The 21,124-nt window shown below is 33.7% G+C and overlaps 3 protein-coding genes across 3 annotated transcripts; 1 reads left to right on the forward strand and 2 right to left on the reverse strand.

The window, feature by feature from the left end:
- Positions 1–14,286: 14,286 nt before the first annotated feature.
- LOC110651502 (uncharacterized) lies at positions 14,287–14,771 on the reverse strand. The gene has a single exon (XM_021806858.2). It carries the CDS (start codon positions 14,614–14,616, stop codon positions 14,413–14,415), a length of 204 nt encoding a protein of 67 aa, XP_021662550.1. The 5' UTR covers positions 14,617–14,771; the 3' UTR covers positions 14,287–14,412.
- Positions 14,772–16,154: 1,383 nt separating this feature from the next.
- LOC110651506 (pathogenesis-related protein PRB1-3) lies at positions 16,155–16,941 on the forward strand. Its single transcript, XM_021806861.2, has one exon. The coding sequence runs from the start codon at positions 16,390–16,392 to the stop codon at positions 16,939–16,941; it is 552 nt and encodes a 183-aa protein (XP_021662553.1). The 5' UTR covers positions 16,155–16,389.
- LOC110651505 (linamarin synthase 2) lies at positions 16,935–20,164 on the reverse strand. Its single transcript, XM_021806860.2, has 2 exons — positions 19,612–20,164; positions 16,935–18,019 (listed from the first exon to the last, which is right to left on the reverse strand). The coding sequence occupies exons 1-2, from the start codon at positions 20,108–20,110 to the stop codon at positions 17,067–17,069; spliced, it is 1,452 nt and encodes a 483-aa protein (XP_021662552.1). The 5' UTR covers positions 20,111–20,164; the 3' UTR covers positions 16,935–17,066.
- Between the last annotated feature and the right edge of the window lie 960 nt (positions 20,165–21,124).

Raw genomic sequence — 21,124 nt, forward strand, 5'->3', positions numbered from 1 at the left:
TATTGATTTTTACTTATTTTTTATTTGATTTATAATTCATAGTCTTGAAAGAAGGTTAAAAGATTTTATTTTATTTAATGTTCATAATTTTAAAAGTATTATTGTTATTTTAATTTAATTTATTATAAAAGTTTAGTTTAATTTATTTTTAATATATATATATATTTTTTTTATTGTAGCAGTAGATCTATTATATTATTGAGTTTTTAAAATGGAATAAAAATTTTAATTCTCGTGAATTTATATATTAACACAATCCTTATATATCATTTATGAAAATTAAAAAAAAAAAAAAAGATTATTACACTACAAAATTTTAATTCTTAACATATTAATAATTTTAGAGTTTTTGGATAAAAAAAAATTCGGCGTTTTATTAGCATTATAATAATATTATAAAAAATTATTTTAAAAAATTAAAAAAATAAAGATAATATTTTTTATGTAAATTGTCACGACCCAACCTATGGGTCGGACCGGCACTAGGACCTGGGCCAGCCTAAAGCCCCCGAGGCCCGTAGTAAGCCTAACTGTTCATTAACCCAACTCTAAGGCCCATTTGGGCCCAATTTCAAGAAACCAACCGGACAGAGTCCGGCCATAAAGTGAACCTTTCAACGGAGAGTTTTTTACTCACCCGACCTGTAAACAAAATATATCATCAATTGGGGAGCTCAGCTCACCCTCCACATACTCATATCGGCATAAAAATAAATGGGAGCTCAGCTCCCTCATCCAATCCATCAAACATGCATATAATTTTACAGGTCCACATGACAATTTATATTACAGACCCGAATCATTTAAATATTTCTAACACATGCGAAAATTCTAGGAGTAAATAAAATTACAAAACTATTGATAAACAACCTGCAAAGGAGAAAAGCAGGTTAACCACAATAAAATCCTCCTATAGCCTGAGAAAAAATATTGAACAGGAGTGAGCGTTCGACTCAGAGAGTAAAATATCAATTTTAACCATAATCTCTATAACTATCTAGAACTAATGCAACCTGTGGAGTGAAATGCAACAGCAACCATATTTTCACATCATAACAACAAAAAGGTAATTTGAAGCACTCACGTACCCTGTAACATCAATCATAATATATGGGAGCTGATCCCCTATACAGCTCTCTTAAATCCAACCTGGTGCCAGCGAAGAACTCAGCTCGGACTTCCACTTAATAACCAAATCGGGGTCCCAGCGAAGAACTCAAGCCGTGTCTACCCCGAAGGACCGGGTCCCAGCGAAGATCTCAAGCCGTGTCTACCCGTCCTATCCATAGTCCACACCACATCACACGCACGCCAACGCACGCACACTGCTCCAAATTACCACAACAACATCCATGGCACGCTAACAGTTATGAATGCAACATAAATCGTGCTTAGAGTTTAACTACATAAATATTTGCATATAAGTGATGCATGGGCATGCTTGAACATATAATAATATCGAAATTACAATTAAAATTAATATTTTACTCACAGACTTGACGGTGGTCACTGAGGCGGCTGGGCGGAGGAAGAAGGCTGTCCCGGCTCACCTGACAATTTTATTACAATCATTTAATACAAATGACTCAATACAAATTAAGAAAAGACCCAATACGTCCTAAGTCATGCCGAAAATCCGGCAGAGTCTCCCCTATACCTAGGACCTACCCAACCTGCAAAAGGGCTCAAAACACACTTCTATATCCACAATCCATATATCCACAACTCAATCACATCACACAGCCCATCCTTTTCCCATCAAATCAATCATTCATCACAATATCTATAATTTCATTTTAGTCCTTTTAATTGATAATTTTTGCAAAACCGCTCAAATAAGCTCTAAAAATTATAAAACTCGCGTCCTTAGAAATATTACTAAGCTATTGCAAACAGAATCGTAATTTTCTAAGCTACCACGAATATATTATGGATTTTTAATCCTATTTAAGCACTAGAAAATTACGAAAAAAACAAGGTTCGGGTCTACCTTTGCCGATTCCGACTTGAACGCGCCGGGATGCCCGACAATGGTGGGGTAGCCAAAACTTGATCCAATTCGGAGACTTTTGAGCTGGTCTGTTCGCCGGAAATTCACGATCCGGACAACCGCCGAATTTCTGCGAATTGAGGATACCTACACGAAGCCCAATAATAATATATAAAAATCGGGGTGTTACATTCTTCCCCCTTACGTAAAATTCGTCCTCGAATTTTACACAAGGCGAATAAAGTACATGATTACACATTGAGCAGATAAGGGTACTTGCTACGCATGTCCCGCTCGACTCCAGTGCACTCTTCCACCGATCGCTCCTCCACAAAACCTTAATCATAGGGATCTGTTTTGATCTTAGTCTCACTTGGTAGTCCACTATGGCTACAGTTGCTCCTCAAATGTCAAGTTCTCCTTTAGTTCTATTACATCCGATGTAGTACATGAGAAGGATCGGAATGTATTTCCTGAGCATAGAGATGTGAAACACGGGATGAACGTGAGAAAGGTTGGGTGGTAGCTCCAACCGGTAGGCAACTGCTCCAACTCTATCAGTAACCTCAAAAGGTCCAATATACCGAGGTGCCAACTTGCCCTTCTTTCCAAATCTCATGACTCCCTTCATTGGAGAAATCTTCAGGAATACATAGTCGCCCACTGCAAACTCCACATCCCTCCGTCTGGGGTCTGCATAACTCTTCTGCCTACTGAAAGCTGTTTTCAGTCGTTCCCTGATTAAAGGAACTATCTCTGAAGTGTACTGCACTAGGTCTACATCATGCACCTTCGCTTCCCCCATTTCTGTCCAACACAGAGGAGACCTATACTTTCTTCCATATAGTGCCTCATAGGGTGGCATCCCTATACTGGAGTGATAACTGTTGTTGTAGGCAAACTCCACCAAAGCTAGCTGCTCATCCCATTGATCTCCAAAATCCAAAACACTCATGCGAAGCATGTCTTCCAGTGTTTGGATTGTCCTTTCGGACTGTCCGTCTGTCTGAGGGTGGAAAGCCGTACTGAAGTTCAACTTTGTGCCAAGTGCCTCCTGCAACTTTCTCCAAAACCGAGAAGTGAACTGGGGCCCTCTGTCAGATATTATGGAAGCCGGAACTCCATGCAATCTGACTATTTCTCGAATGTAGAGCCGGGCGTACTGTGCCACAGAATATGTAGTCTTCACAGGCAAGAAGTGAGCTGATTTGGTTAGGCGGTCTACAATTACCCATATCGAATCATATCCTCGCGTGGTACGAGGCAACCTAGTCACAAAATCCATAGAAATCATTTCCCACTTTCATTCTGGGATAGGGAGCTCTTGCAACTTCCCTGACGGTCTCGGTGTTCAAACTTCACCTTCCGACAAGTCAAGCACTTGGACACAAAGTCAGTTATGCCTCTCTTCATGCCATTCCACCAATAGCTATCTCTCACATCATGGTACATCTTGGTGGAACCTGGGTGGACACTGTACAGTGTATAGTGTGCCTCTCGCATGATTTCATTCCTGAGGTTGTCCACATTGGGCACACATATCCTAGAACCTTGCACTAGGGCGCCATCATTGGCAAATCCAAACTCACCACCTTCACCCTGCTGTACTCTTTCTATGATCTTCATTAATTGTTGGTCTCTGTGTTGGGAAACTCTAACTCTATCTCGCAAGTCTGGCCTCACTGAAAAATGAGCCAACAAGACCCCCTCATCTGAAAGATCTAGGATTAAACCTTGATCCATCAACTCATGTACTTTCTGAATCAACGGTCTCTTCTCTGCTGAAATGTGCGCCAAACTGCCATAAGATTTTTTGCTTAAAGCATCTGCTACTACATTGGCCTTCCCAGGGTGGTACTGGATGGTGCAATCATAGTCTTCCAGAAGCTCCATCCATATCCTCTGTCTCAAGTTTAAATCCCTCTGTTGGAAGATGTACTTCAAACTCTTATAGTCGGTGTATATCTCGCACACTTCACCATATAGGTAGTGTCTCCAGATTTTTAGTGCAAAGACTACAGCCGCCATTTCCAAATCATGGGTGGGATAGTTCTGCTCATGCCTCTTCAGCTGCCTTGAAGCATAAGCCACTACTTTTCCATTCCGCATCAAAACACACCCTAGGCCAACTCTGAAGGCGTCACAGTACACGGTGTATCCTTCACCGCTCATAGGTAGTGTTAACACAGGCGATGGTTAGACACTCCTTATCCTCATCATTATAACTGACTCTATCGAGCTCTCTTCCTGTCCTTTGGATCTTATCCACTTCCCTTTTCCTATTTTTGGTATTATTGGTATCTTTTCAACCTGCTGTACTTATTCCTTAATTTTAGTCCTATCTCATCCTTACACATTTTCCTTCAAAGATGTATATCCCATCATCAACTTTAACTTTCTTTTTATTTCTTAGTCTTATCTTGATTACTAGTTTCATTACTTCGAGAATTCTAACCCTATGATTTACTCCTACCAGCACATTCTTCACCTTATGTAACACTTATAATTACCCATAGAGAATTTTTTTTTTTTTTACCCCCTTTTTTCCAACTTAACTATCAGAACATTATCATTCCCTACCAGCCTTAGTAGGAAATTGCTTATCCTGGATGAATATGAGCCCCATAAACTATAAGTTCCATCTGAACTAACACGGCTGTAGGAAATATGTGTCATGCCTTAATTCCAAACAAGATACTTCGCGTGTTCATTCTTCTTAATATAATCATATATACTGCCCATAGCTTTCTAAACTTCAACGTCAAATTACCCATCAGCAACAATTTCATCTATTGAAACTCATCCATAATTAGTACTTCATCTAGCTCATAGTTTAAAACAGTCGCAAGCCTTAGTAGCTAACTCAATTTAACTCCTGTCATTACTCTGATCGTCCTTTCATACTTAACACTAGGTATGCACTTACTGTCATTCTCATATCAGGAAATTGTATATGAATTGGTGCCTATCAAAATCTCAAATAACTAGGTCTCCTTGCCTCGCCTCTCCTTATATAACGCTCTGGAATCAAAAACACGAGCTAACTTGAAAAGAAAGAAAAATATCCTCTATATTCAACTACGCCCGATTGTCCATATAATAATGTTTAACCTATGTTTCTTAGTTTTTCTCTTCAAATTTCATCATCTCCTAGCACAATTGTGCTCTACCTATAAGGTATCATCTGCATGAACCCTTTACTATACCATCGTCCTGTAACGGCCCGGCCCACTAGTGATATTGTCCGCTCTGGGCCGAAGCCCTCACGGTTTTAAAACGCGTCACTAAGGGTTACGAACCTCCATCTTATGAACCCAGCATCTCTCCCGTGTTTTGTCGATGTGGGATTTGCCTAGGGTGTTACAATCCACCCCCCTTATGGGACTCAGCGTCCTCGCTGAGGTTTGCCCTACCATCGTTCAAGGTTGCACGCGGAGCGGCTCTGATACCACAAATGTAACGGCCCGGCCCACTAGTGATATTGTCCGCTCTGAGCCGAAGCCCTCACGGTTTTAAAACGCGTCACTAAGGGTTACGAACCTCCATCTTATGAACTCAGCATCTCTCCCGTGTTTTGTCGATGTGGGATTTGCCTAGGGTGTTTCACGTCCTTCCTGACATAATATTTTATAATTTATTAACTTTACTTATACTCAACCTATGATTCATATCTATCATCGTTTATATTGTGCCCTTAACCCTTGTTGAATCCTGAAAGATTTCTCTCGCTAATAGATTCTTCAAACACTAATTCCACCCTTATCTATGGTCATTAATTTGATCCTTAAACTTTCTAGTGATTTATTACCATCCATACTTGTCACTTTTTATTCTACCCCTCATTGTTGCTCATCGTTATTACATCGCAAAGTGATTCTGTTGATCACACTAAAAATGTTTGCCTGACATTCATAACGAACCTCTAACTACCTTCTCACTATCTCAAAAGTCTAACCTAAAACCTATGTGTTATTATCTATCATTCTTTTCCTCTCATCATACCTATTTGATCCCTTAGACTGACTTTTATTCAACTTACTGCTTACTAACTTCTCTTTCTCTAACTATTTAGGTAGTCCGCAATACCATCGCACACCTTCTAACATTTACTCATTATTATTGTATTCCATACCTCCATCACTTTTCTCACTAATGTGGTCCCATTTTGGGTTTTCTATCCTTGTCATTCTCCTTGCCAAGAATAACACTTAGCCTATCCTATATCTTAACTTTGTTCCTTTTATTATGCGCTCTTTAGGTTGTCCTTTCATTTATTTCCTTTGTCTTACCCAAAATAGAACTTGACTATTCTATCCTGGTTCCATTCTTCTTCCTAACATAATAGCTGTACTTGCTAACTATATCTTTCGAGTCTCTATCGCATTATCATATGTCCGTGTACTCAGATTTGGTCCTTTGACCACTCTAGCTAGTACTTCCACTAGCATTTAGATTATATTGCATCTGCAATCAATTGTCCAAACTTTCATTCTGCACTTTCTTTATCCATTGGCCTTCTGTGATTTATTTTCGCTAATTTATTACTCTTAACACTATTATAATTAGATTATACTATTGTTTTGAATAATTTGAAATTAGAAAGGAACTCAAAGAAATTACGTCATACTTTTATTGTATGATCTCTATTCTTATCCTTTAGCTTACATAATACCCTTACCACCTCGAGAACTGATTCTGTAGTAATTTTATTTATTTGTTATTATTATTATTATCCATGTTTACTCAATTAGCCAAAACTTAAGGTTCCGGGCACCCAAACCTATCATCCAATTCAAAGGATTTACATCAATCGTGATCTGATTATATATGATTCCTATAATAGAACTTGCATCCTCCGCAGGATACCTGAGCCAACTTCTCTCTACCACACTCTACACCCCATCCGGGTACTATTTTGTTGGTCACCATTATTAGTAATAACTTTCGATCCCTTCTGAAAAGATAGGACTATACCCTAACTTGCTGCAACAAAGATACTACATTTACCACCTTGCCCAAAACCATGTCAAATTAATGACTCTCCTATCATATTATAGCTCTGTGAATCATCAATTCATAGTTCCGACTTTCCCTAGGTAGTAGGGTTGTACTTTATTTCATACTGATACACACAAGGTATACTATTGTCACTAAGTTCTAACCAAATGTTTGTCATACTGCAAAAACCATCCAAAATTCCATACTGAATACTAGATAATCTCACTCTATAGGTGTCACCTTTACTTTGCAACTAATCCGAAACCTCTGGTCTGATGGCAATTCTTATTGTAACTCTAGCTCATGCTAGGGTAACTGAGTCACTGACTCTAGTTATCACCCCACTGTGACCTCTCAATATTCTAACTCTAGACCCCTAACTAGGAGTTCTCAACTCTTCTGCAGATATAGAACTCTGTTATGGTATTACTGTACCAAAACAGAGACTGCCTGCAAACATCCTCATCATAAGCACTACAGGGAAGTACGCAGCTCTACACAATAATCTCATGTCGGTACTATAATCTGCAGCTTACAGAGCAGACATCGAGAACATTGTATAGTTACTACGATACGTCCTGACAGACTAGGTCTCCTAATTTCTTATCTCTCCTGAATCTTTTATTATCACAAACTTATTATGACTGGGTCATCTACTGATGACTGCCAGTAGTGGTATCCTCATCCTTATCTAGGGCAACTGTACTTTTAAGACTCACTTTTATGTACTCGTGCCTTACACGAAATGGGCACACCATTTAAACCCATACTGACAAAAATATAACATTTCTTGGAGTACGTATCCTCATGATAGACCTCACATGTCTACTAACTCTATTTCACATTTCTGTGTACTCCATGAAAATCAAGACACTAACTGAGGTAATCTTATATTTCCCGAGGTATAACGTAGAATCTAGAAACAAAGAATTACAGGAAAAGACGAAACAGAATCCTATACTCCGCATGTGACTCCTAGTAGACTCTTCCCAACACTTAGATAATTTTTCCTTATGAATCGAGCCTAAGCTCGATACCACATTTGTCACGACCCAACCTATGGGTCGGACCAAGACTAGGACCTGGGCCAGCCTAAAGCCCCCGAGGCCCGTAGTAAGCCTAACTGTTCATTAACCCAACTCTAAGGCCCATTTGGGCCCAATTTCAAGAAACCAACCGGACAGAGTCCGGCCATAAAGTGAACCTTTCAACGGAGAGTTTTTGACTCACCCGACCTGTAAACAAAATATATCATCAATTGGGGAGCTCAGCTCACCCTCCACATACTCATATCGGCATAAAAATAAATGGGAACTCAGCTCCCTCATCCAATCCATCAAACATGCATATAATTTTACAGGTCCACATGACAATTTATATTACAGACCCGAATCATTTAAATATTTCTAACACATGCGGAAATTCTAGGAGTAAACAAAATTACAAAACTATTGATAAACAACCTGCGAAGGAGAAAAGCAGGTTAACCACAATAAAATCCTCCTGTAGCTTGAGAAAAAATATTGAACAGGAGTGAGCGTTCGACTCAGAGAGTAAAATATCAATTTTAACCATAATCTCTATAACTATCTAGAACTAATGCAACCTGTGGAGTGAAATGCAACAGCAACCATATTTTCAAATCATAACAACAAAAAGGTAATTTGAAGCACTCACGTACCCTGTAACATCAATCATAATATATGGGAGCTGATCCCCTATACAGCTCTCTTAAATCCAACTCGTGCCAAGAACTCATTTCGGACTTCCACTTAATAACCAAATCGGGGTCCCAAGAACTCAAGCCGTGTCTACCCCGAAGGACCTGGGTCCCGAAGATCTCAAGCCGTGTGTCTACTCGTCCTATCCATAGTCCATACCACATCACACGCACGCCAACGCACGCACACTGCTCCAAATTACCACAACAACATCCATGGCACGCTAACAGTTATGAATGCAACATAAATCGTGCTTAGAGTTTAACTACATAAATATTTGCATATAAGTGATGCATGGGCATGCTTGAACATATAATAATATCGAAATTATAATTAAAATTAATATTTTACTCACAGACTTGACGGTGGTCACTGAGGGCGGAGGAAGAAGGTTGTCGGCTCACTCGACAATTTTATTACAATCATTTAATACAAATGACTCAATACAAATCAAGAAAAGACCCAATACGCCCTAAGTCATGCCGAAAAATCGCAGAGTCTCCCTATACCTAGGACCTACCCAACTTGCAAAAAGGGCTCAAAACACACTTCTATATCCACAATCCATATATCCACAACTCAATCACATCACACAGCCCCTCCTGGGCCCATCAAATCAATCATTCATCACAATATGTAAAATTTCAATTTAGTCCTTATAATTGATCATTTTTGCAAAAACTGCTCAAATAAGCTCTAAAAATTATAAAACTCTGCCCCGCGGTCCTTAGAAATATTACTAAGCTATTGCAAAAAGAATCGTAATTTTCTAAGCTACCACGAATATTTTATGGATTTTTAATCCTATTTAAGCACTAGAAAATTACGAAAAAAACAAGGTTCGGGTCTACCTTTGCCGATTCCGACTTCGGGAACGCGCTCGGGATGCCTGACAATGGTGGGGTAGCCAAAACTTCGATCCAATTCGGAGACTTTTCCGGTAGCTGGTCTGTCTGGCCGGAAATTCACAGATCCGGACAACTGTCGAATTTCCGCGAATTGAGGATACTTACACGAAGCCCAATAATAATATATAAAAAATCAGGGGTGTTACATAAATTCTCTTTTATCACTTAAAAGAAATTGCAGCATAAAAAGAATTTTATTTTTCCTCTTATTATTAGTATAATACGTTTTTTAATTTGGTTAAATAATGAAAAAAATTCAAATATTTGTAAATTTTTTCAATTTTTACTTTTTTTTTTAATTTTATTAATTTAATTATAAACTTTTTATATTATTTTCAATCTTAACAATAAATTTAATTAAACAATTAAGTTTATAAATTAAAAATAATAATTCGATTCTTTTCATTCATTATTAATTTTAATTAATTCTTTTAATTTTATTAATTTGTTCAATAATTTTAAATATTTTAATTAATTTTACCAAGATTCATATTAATAGAAAAATATTTATTAATTTATATTAATTTAAGCTTCGCATTAACCTTAGTTAATTGTATTTTTTATTTTTTAATTATTAAAATTTTATTTTAATTAATTATTTTTTATAAAATTTTATATTTAATTGAAGGTAAATATAAATAAGATTAAGAATTTTAAATTTATATGAATTCTAAAATTAAGAATTTTAAATTTATACAAACATTAAATTAATTTAAATAAATAAAATTATAATTAATTTAAAAAATAAATAATATTTTTGACAAAACTAATGTTTGTCCTTTCCACATTATATAATATTGATAATAAATAATCTCTAATATTTAAAAATACAAAATCAATATTGATTGTTAAAATACTAAATTTAATTATGCACATTGAAATAGATAAAACTCTCAACATGCCCATTAAGAATATGTTTGGCATTGCTATTTTATTCTTATGTCCCAATTTTATGATCACTAATCATAAAACCTCTATTATGAAAAAACACTTTACCTATGTACGTAGTAATAAAACTAAAAAGATGTTAATAAAAAAATTATTTAACATGTTTGATTAAAATTATTATTTAAAATGTTATTATAGGCAAAATAATAAAGGAAAGATAACTATAAATATTTTATTTTAATTTTATTATCGATTAATCATTTATTTTATTATTATTATTAATTTTTATAATTATATTCAAATTATATAATGAAATGTATTTGATGATAAATATTAATAAACATCAATGAAATCTTTCGCCAATGTATGTAAAATGATTATCAAATTAATATTTCATTTACTTAATTAAAAAATATAAATATTTATTAACATTAAATTTTGCCACAATTTGATAGGAAATAATACTCATATCAACAATTCATTATTTCTATAACTTTCATTTGAAGTATCTTTAACATTAGGTAAGGTATTGAAAGGAGGTATTTGAAATTTCTATCGATTATTTGAAAAAAAAATTAAAAAATATTAATAGCATTAATAAAATAAATTAAATATATATTTACAAAGTATTCATCTTAATTAAAAATTACGAAAGATTAATACAACTAATTGTTATAAAATTCCATAAGTTTCTCCATTAGATATTGTGATAAGAGTTTATAAAAAATTTCTAATACTTTATAAAAATTTTCTAATACATTACAAGTTACTGTTAAGGCATTTTATATATAGACTAGATAGTCACCTGCTTGTCGCATCGATAATTTTTTTTTTTTAAATAAAAGCAAGAATATTTAAGGTATATAATTTTTTTAATAACCATAGTATTTGCAGAGTTATGAAAAAAAAAAAACTATTTTATCATTTTTTTTTTACTAGATACCATTTAATCACCATCCAATGACATAGAAAAATTGGGTATTGGAGATTCTACATTAACTGTAGATGAGTATGTTGGAATTTATAAAAGTCAATATGCTTAATAAAATTGTTATAATTTAATTTTTTTTTTCTTTTAACTTGTGTGCATCTACTTTCAATAATATATATATATATAATAATGACAGAGAAAAACTTTAGACCACTTAATGGTAAGGGTGAGGCTTGTACCATTGAATTAGCTTCTTGTGCTACCTAAACACAATTTAACTTCTATATTTTTTTTCTATATTTTTTTTTCTTTTTTTTGTTTTTTTTTCCTTTCTACCATCATTTGATCCATCATTGTTTCTTTTCTATTTGGAATATAAACTTTTCTTAGTTTTAATATTTATTAGCAACAAAGTCTATACTAACCTAAAAAATTGTAACATTCTTAATTTTACCCTAAAATTTTTATCTATTTATATTGCATGAGTCATCATGTAGGCATTGAGTCTTTAACATGAAAGTTAATTATAAAGAGTAATATGTACATTGTTTAGTAAGGAAGAAAGGACTAGAAAGAAGACAATAAAAAGTTGAGAGGCAAATTAAAAGATATAAGGACTAAATTGAAGTAAATGATAAGTTTTGGAGTATAATATATAAAGAGAAAATTGGACCATTGAACAAAGCCTATTTTAACCATTGGATAAAACAAAATTTAGACACTTCACTTTCCCATCTTATTTTTTTCCTCCATAGCTAATTCCTCCCAAATTTGAAGAAGAAGAAGACCAAGAAATTTAAACCTAGTCAAATTCCTACCTTAATCATCACCAATCAAGCCTTAGGAAGAAGAAGAAAATAAGCTTTTGAATAAGTTAAAGGTAGGTATCCCCTTCTAGGGTTTTGAGTGGAAGAGTTGAAGAGAAGTAGAATTAAGTAATTCTACTAGAAGTTAATGCTTAAACTCTTCCTTATTGCCATGTTTATATGCGTGATTTCTTGTTATTTGCTAATTAGATGAAATTAGAGTTTAAAGGATTGAAATATGAAATCTGTGTTGAGTCAGGCTGCAGGACAGCCACATTCAAAAATTCACAACTTGAGCTAAGAAAGTCAAAATGAGGTGATTCTTATGGCAAATGAAACTTTGTAAAGTGTCCTGAAACTTTGTAGTTCAGTGTTAGCCTTAATTTTGATGATAGAATAGAGTTTGAAGTCAAAACATTTAATTACTCGATTTTATAATTGATCTGACAGATTCCAACAATAGATGACTCAATTTTAAAAATTCCTAACTTGAATTAGAAAACTCTAAACAGGGTGATTCTTGAGGCTTTGGAAATCTTAAAGAGAACTTTAAAACTTTGTAGTTATGGCTATGAATTAATTTCGCTATTTTCCTATTAGAATTCATACTTTTCTGTTGCTGTGCACACTGAAACATATTTCTAGACAGCTTATACTTTTTCTCATATCTTGAGTTATAAAATATATTTTGCCATAATTCCAATTGAAAATTAAAATAGACATATGGAAATTGATTTCTGCAAAATTTGGCATTAAAATTCTATCTCTATGAATTTTGATGGAATTTTGAATGTTACTGTTTACGTAGCCAGTTTTCTACAGAAAGTGATTTTTAAGCTACACACTTTTTCATGTAGGTTTGTTTGAGTATTTCTCATCAAATTGTGAAATAAACTTTGTTTAAAATTAATTAAGTGAAATTTTGGCTATGTATGATAAATATGAGCATATGAAATAAATACATTAACTTGATAATTGTAAAAGAATGTAATATGTATTATTAGCCATAGGAAACTTCGATAGAAGTCATAGGTTAGTATAAGGTATGACATGCCATATGACTTAGCAATACTGCAATCACATAATATATGATATTGACACATGGTGCCCTACAGTTCTTGACTTTTGAGCCCTACAGTTCTGGCACTCCGTGCCCTACAGTTATAGTTTTTCTTATCTAGCTAAGCGACCCTGCTAAGAGTTTATAGGGACTAAGACATAATTAATATAATGTAAATTGATTAATATTTGTCATATGATATGTTTTCTTTATCTCTTTACATCTTGTTCATGAATATGTATGGCTGTTAACATTCTAGAAATTATTATTTCAATCTGCAAATTAATTTCATGCTTCTATATTTTTCTTTTATGGATAAGTTTAGCACCACTAAGTATAAGTTTAGCGCGTTGAATTCTTCTATGCGCAGGCAGCAGAAAGCAATCGCCAGCAAAGGGGTCACAGTAATTGCATCAGCTTCAAATCATATCAGACATTTTGTTTGTAAAGTTTCTTTTTCATCAAATCTTGAAAAAGTTATAAATTATTAGCATATACGTTAAAAATAATTGTTGTAATTAAGTAAATTATTTTGCATCAAACTTTTTATTTTTTATGTAATTTATAATGGTTATTGCAAACTTTATCTTTTCCATTATTTTATCTTTATTATGGATGAATTTTAAGATATAATTATTATGTATATAATGATTTTAACATAACCATCCATCATGTGAATCTATTATAATTAACTATTAAATTTTATTTATCATACTATTGCACATAATAATTTCTTCCATTAATTTCATCTTCATAAGCCATAAGGGCACCTTCCACCGCTTTATTGAAGGTTTGATGTTCGTCGTTTTACAGAGGAGAAAGATGCATCTTGATTTCAAATAATAACCAGATTTCAAATATCAGTCAAGATTTAATCAATCAAAAAATTAATAGTTATATGGAATTATCAAGTTAAATAATATTATGAAATTCAATCCAATACTTTGTGGATTATTCTAAGATCAAATTAATAAACAAATAAAATGAAGACTAAAATTCTATCCCATCTTACGAAATTCTACCACACCAAATAAACAAAGTCAATATCAAAAACCCAATTGAAAATTCATATTCAAGTATTATGTACATGAAATTTTCTATAAGAAAACCCTAGTTTTGGAGCACCAAGCGTTTGGCACAAACAGAGCAATAGTACCTCCTCTTGGTCTTGAAGTATAGAGGCAAGAAACAGAACCTCCACTGGCTTTCTACATCCATGGCCTGAATCATCCCTCCACAGTAAGGACACGCTCCAGGCGCTACCTGTCTCCCTATCACCCTCTCATCTTCATCGCAAACAAACACTAAACACATCTCTGATATTTCCCCTTGATTTCTTGACTTGTTGCACAACCTCCACTCAGATCACAAAATCAACACACCTCTCGACGATCGCTGACTCAATTGCTTGATTTCTTTCTCGCCCTCAAATAAGGATCAATTCGCTAAGAAGGTTATTTGGGTATTTATAGAGAGAGAAAGAGTCTAGAGAGGTATAGCTTAAACTGGAAGGAAGAAGGAACAAGACAAGAGGGGAGTGATGTAGAAAATTCCAACAGAGATGCGCGTTGTAAGACCTGGCCAATGGGCCGGTTCAAGCTCGAACCGGACCGAGCTGGCCATGGTCAAACTCAGAATTAGCTCTAGTCAATGATTTAAGGGTTCAGATCGACCCTAATCTTACAGAAAAGGCCGGTTTAGATTTTCTCTAATTTTGAATTGAAATCGGATGTTTGACACGAATTTGCAACATGTGTCCTTTATTATATGTATATAGTGGAAATAGATTATGAGCAGCTTGGTAATACTAATACAAATTTTGAAAAATTCGTAAATTATATCTTATTTAAATATTTTTTATTTTTAATTAATAAGGACATCTTTAATTTATTTATGTAATGAATGAGTTAATTTAATTAATTTTGTTATATTCACATAATTTAATTATAAATTTATGGACAATATGAAAAACGCCTTTGCATAAATTAAATATTTTTATTGTAATTATAAATATAAATTTAATTTTATCCATTATTCTTTAAATATGATAAAATTAAAAATATAATCAACATCAAAAGGTAAGAAATTTAGTATATTATTGTCCTCATAGATACTAAAATAGTAATATCTCTAAATCATTTTAATTGTTTAAAAATTTAATAATATTTTTTATGAGAAAAGTTTGTGAAATTGAATTACTTAAAAAATTATAAAAATTGTAAAAATTATAAAAATTGTAAAAAATTCTTTTTAATTTACTGACTTTCAATTTTTTTTTTAATTATATACTTTTAGACAAAAATTTGGAACCCTTCAAAATGAATCCATATTTTTGGATGGAATCATTTTTCTTGTTTATTACTGTCATTGGAACTGCTTTCCTAGTAAACAGAAGAAATATCAGCAGTATATGAAAAAATTCCTAATAAAGACAGCGAACATAACAGTAATTCCAAAACAACCGTGAAATCAAGAACGAACAGAGGAAATTCAACCTCAATCAGCAGACATGAAGCTAGCTAGCAAATTCAACCTTCTCCTCCTTGTTTAAAATGTAGGCAAGACAGCAGAACATACAAGCGAAAGAAATACTAATAACCAAACTTCCTGCAGAACTAGTAAAAGATTGAGAGATGGAATGGTAACAAAAAGGCTAAGGAAGCAAATAATGTCGCAGCAAGCATGCGAGGAAAGCAGTCACTAGCAGCAGCATCATTGCCGCCATTACGAGACTGAGATGGAGATGGCGTAAGGGCGAGTGCTTACAAAGCTATTATTCACTTGCATATGCATAAAAAATTAGCGATATATACAACAAATAAAAATAAAGCGAGCTAGATTGGATCAATAAGGTTAATTAGTCAATGATTAGAAACTGTTTTGTTAGTTTATAAATATGTCAAACTAAGACTATCTTTGCATGGCTGCACGTGATCACTAACATGTTTTCCACCTCAAATCACCTTCAAATTGAACCCTTAGCATGTGAAATGATTCTTTTATAGCTTTAAATTTGCATGGAAATTATTAGATTCTTATGCATGATTGGTATATGTATATCTATAAAGATTGATCCACCATGTCTTCATGCAGATCAGCAGAGACATGTCCTCTTGTGGGCTACAAGGAACTTTCCTCTTCCTCTTCTTTCTCTCTTTTTCCTCTCTCTCAGCCGCTGTCCCTGAAGTTTCCTCTAGACATTTATTAACAAGAAAGCGAAGTGATAATATAATTCAGCAATATCTGATTCCCCACAACTTGGAAAGAGCAAACCTGAGACTCCCTCCTCTCGCATGGAGCAAAAAGCTTGCGAACTTTGCATCTTTGTGGGCGCACCAGCGACAAGGCGACTGTGCTTTGATTCATTCGAATAGCAAATACGGCGAGAATCTGTTTTGGGGTAGCGGAAAGGATTGGAAACCAGGTGACGCGGTGGCGGCGTGGGCTGCAGAGAAACGTTACTACAACCACAATGCAAATACTTGTAGCAAGAACAAAGATTGCCTGCATTATACCCAGATGGTTTGGGGGCAAAGCTTGAAGGTTGGCTGTGCCAGAGTCATTTGCAGAAGTGGAGATACGTTTATTTCTTGTAATTATGATCCTCATGGCAATGTAATCGGAGAAAAGCCTTTCTGAAAGGGGGATATATATGCTAAATTAATTCATTTACATGCTAATACAACGTCTAAAAATTGATCTATAAGAGTAGTCAACTTGCAAAATGTGGTTCAATTTATTTAAAAACAAAGCATGGGTTTATTTTATTTTGCCTCACTAGTGGTCATCTCATGATGCAGAATAAGCTCCTTAATGAATCTACTAAAATCATTGTATGATGATCCACCTACATCAGTAGCTTCCTCTGCTTTCCTTTTCCATTTCAAAGCCTTTTGTCTCATTTGCTTCCCATTATCTCCATCCATCATTTCCTTAAGCAGACATACAATTTCATCACGCTTCACATCAGCATTGACCTCCATTCCAATTCCCCAACTGGTGCATGCATACCTACAATTTGTTTGTTGCTCTGCAAAAAATGGCCAACATATTACAGGCACTCCTGCACATATACTTTCCATCAAAGAATTCCACCCACAATGTGTTAGGAAAACACCAACAGATGGATGTGAAAGCACTTGATCCTGTGGACACCAACTCGCTATATATCCTCTATCTTTAATCTCTTCAAGGAACTCCTCAGGCAGGATTGCAGAATCTCCCATCACCACATCAGGCCTAACAATCCACAAAAATGAGTATTTGCTATTTGCTAGCCCCCATGCAAATTCCTTCATGTGGTGGTCTGTCATCACAGTCACACTGCCATAGTTGACATACACAACTGAATTGGGTTCTCTTTGATCGAGCCATTCGAGACAATTTGCGTCTTCTTTCCATAAATTTGACTTGAATGAATGGAGTTCAGTCACTGGCATGTGCCTTCGGAGCAAGGAGAGTGGACCTATTGAGTAAATATGAGGACACTTGGCTGCAATAGCACCTAATACTTCATGTTCAAACTCATCAAATGTATTGAAGATAATTGCAGAAGCATTTAAGCAGTTTTCAGCTTCAGATTTTAGAAAGTCATACAGGATTTCTCCAACATCTGTGGTTCTAACAAAGCTTGGCATATCCTTAATGCGGACGTTACTCATGCCTGGGATCCAATCTATTGGAGTATCGAGTGTGCCATCCGTAAGAAAGCTTTCATCTGAAAACACAGGAAAAATGCTATAAGCCATTTTTCTTTTTTCACCCGTACTAGTTAGTCAATTCCTCCATGTTAGTATGCGAACTATATCCCACATTAGATTAGTTTCCATTTCATCCTTGTACAAAATTGCTTTTAAATTATAAAATATGGGGCTTAAATTAATAATAATAATAATAATAAACAGACAAAATCCAAAATCAAGCAAAGCTTTTAGATTTTTGGGACAACTGGGGGGGGGGGGGGGGGGGGGGGGGGGGGCAACGGTGGTGGTGGTGGTGTGGCGCATGCCAAATGTATGAAAAAAAAAAAATTGCTTATTGCCTCAAATGTACTGTCAAAAATGTACAACTGTGAGTTATGAATTATGTAGGAATAAAGATAGAATAAGAAGGATATATAATTGGTAAGGGCTATTTTTCCTGAGTCTTAGTTATTTGGCCTGTTGCTTGGTCAGGTTTGGGTATGTTGTTATGAATCTCCAGATCCTCCTGGACTCTAATTCTCCAATAAAATTTTCTGCATATAAAAAAAAAGTGGCGAAGGGTTTATAAATCCATCATAAGTTTTACATTAGATGTGGTATCGAGTTCAAAGGTGTGGTTCTTTCATAAATCCATTAAGAAACATTCTTCGCAAACGTTGTGAGTTCTTTGGTTTTCAATATAATGATAAACTGGTGAAATGGTGACCCTGATAAAAGAAGTCAAGTGAAGTAATAACTTGCGTTGATGAAAAAAAAAAAGCATACTGATAGAATAATGACTTTTAGTACATGTGATGGCTCTAGAGGCTTCAGATGAACTTCATGGCAGACTTGTGATGGCCTTAGTGAAATAATCGAGTTCTTGATGACACAGTGAATACTCAAGCTAAGTGAAAAGCTTTTGTTCAAGAGTAAGCAAAGCAGTAAAGACTAATATGAAGGTGAAAAGTTTTCATTAAAAAAAATGGGATAAGTGAAAAATATATAAAAGTGAGAAGTATTTATGAGATTGCATTAAAATTTTGTATTAGATTTGATGTGAAGTTCATGATTTTTCACAAGACTTCTCAAAAAATATTTCTCTACATGCATTTTAAGCTCTTCCATACTCAACATATATATATAAATAACGTTTATTAGACATCAAATGTCAAAAATTTTCGCTAATTGACAATATATGCAAACATTATAATTGTGGATCATATATATCAACCTTTAAGATTTGAAATAATTATATTCAAAAACTCAAAATCAATTTGAAAGACAAAAAACAAGTTATGATCAATGCATTTGTCGTGATTAATAAAATTAATGCTAATATTATGATGTTTAAATATAATTATTCCTAATTTTGAATGTTGGGAATGTAGTATAAAATTAGAATTATCAATTACCAGAAATATTTAGCAATCCCATTGACCTATAAATAAATATTAATTTAAATTTTATACAGATTTATTTATAATAAAAGAAAATTATAACACAACAAAATAATATCAAATTCACACATTCCTTCATTCTATATATAATCATCACACCAGTTTAAGCGGACTTTGGGAAGTGAAATAATTAATGAACACTAAAGATAATAATTAAGAAAATCTACCTTTAAAAGGGATAATGCCTCTCCTGTTGAATTCATCGAATTGCAAATATCCCATGAGACCACAGGCTGAGGCAGTCCAGAACTGAACCTCAGGTATGCCTAATTCTTGTGCTGCTTTAACAGCAAAGCTCGCGACACCATCTGAAATTATGCAACTAACTTCAGATGATGAATGGAGCTTAGAAAGCAGCTCCAAGAATGGAGCCAAGCAATTATTTCGAACCGCATCACACAAAGCTGGAGGATCTTGAGTAGCATCACGATCAGATGGAGGCAATCCTTCAGGTATTGTTTCAAAGCGAAAATCAGGTAAGCCCTTCATAGCCTCTGGTCCTTTGGATCTAAGAAGACGTCTGTGGTTGAACTCTGTGTTAACGAAGGTTATGTGGAAACCTGCTGCATGTAGAAGCTTGGCTAGTTGCATGAAGGGGTTGATATGGCCTTGTGCTGGAAACGGCACTAGGACTATATGGGGCTTTTGGGCTACACCGGAGTCCATCCTTCAGTTATGGCACTCTATTGAAACAACTGTAGAAGCTTAAAGCTTGCGTATCTCTGCTGTTCTTAATTTATAGATATTTAGGTTCTAGTGTAGGAAGTTGCGTGTGTTGACTTTCTCGCCAAGACTTGTGGCCGGAGAAGAAGGCTAATTATTAGTTACATTAAGTCTACTGAAAAATAATGCTCCCTCTCTTATAAAAAATTAGTCCGTCATATTAGATATGAAGTGTATCTCAAATGATTGCACCAAGTACACTTAATAATTCTTCTAGAAAAAATTAAAAAAATCCTTTCTTGCCACATATATAATTGTAGTTACATTTTTATTTTTATTTAAAAAAATTATTTATTAATTATATTTTTTAAACACATTACTAAATAGTTATTATTTTATGAAATTCAATAGTGTATATATAATTTTATTTACTATTTCATATGAGATTATCCTATATATAATTTCTCCTAATTTGATAGAAATAATCCGGCGATGATGGTACAAAGATGAATTCTCATCCATAGGCTCTTCTTGAAATATTTTAGAGCCTGTTTAGTTTAATTGTTAAATAAAATTAATAATTACTAACTAATAGTTATTATTAACTGATGGTTGATAGCTGATAATAGCTGATTTATATTAAGTGTTTAGTAAAATTATATGTAGTTATTGTTATTTATATGTGAAATGATGAATAAGGGTATATATTATATAATTTATTTTATTGTTAAAATAAATATAAAATTATAAATTTATTATATTTTATTATTTATTTTATTATTAAATTAAATATATAATTATTAAATTAATATATTATGTCATTTATTTTATTATTAAAATAAGAAAATAATTAAATTTTTTTAAAAAATAATTAAATAACTTTAAAAATATAAATAAAATAATAAAGTAATTATTATTATTATTGATAAAGAAAAATTTATAATTGTAACACCTCAAATTTTTAAATTTACTATTTTGTAAGTAATATTAATATTTTATTTTATTTAAATTTTAGAA

This window comes from Hevea brasiliensis, chromosome 15 (genome assembly GCF_030052815.1).
Source record: "Hevea brasiliensis isolate MT/VB/25A 57/8 chromosome 15, ASM3005281v1, whole genome shotgun sequence".
In the NCBI taxonomy this organism is placed as follows: Eukaryota; Viridiplantae; Streptophyta; class Magnoliopsida; order Malpighiales; family Euphorbiaceae; genus Hevea; species Hevea brasiliensis.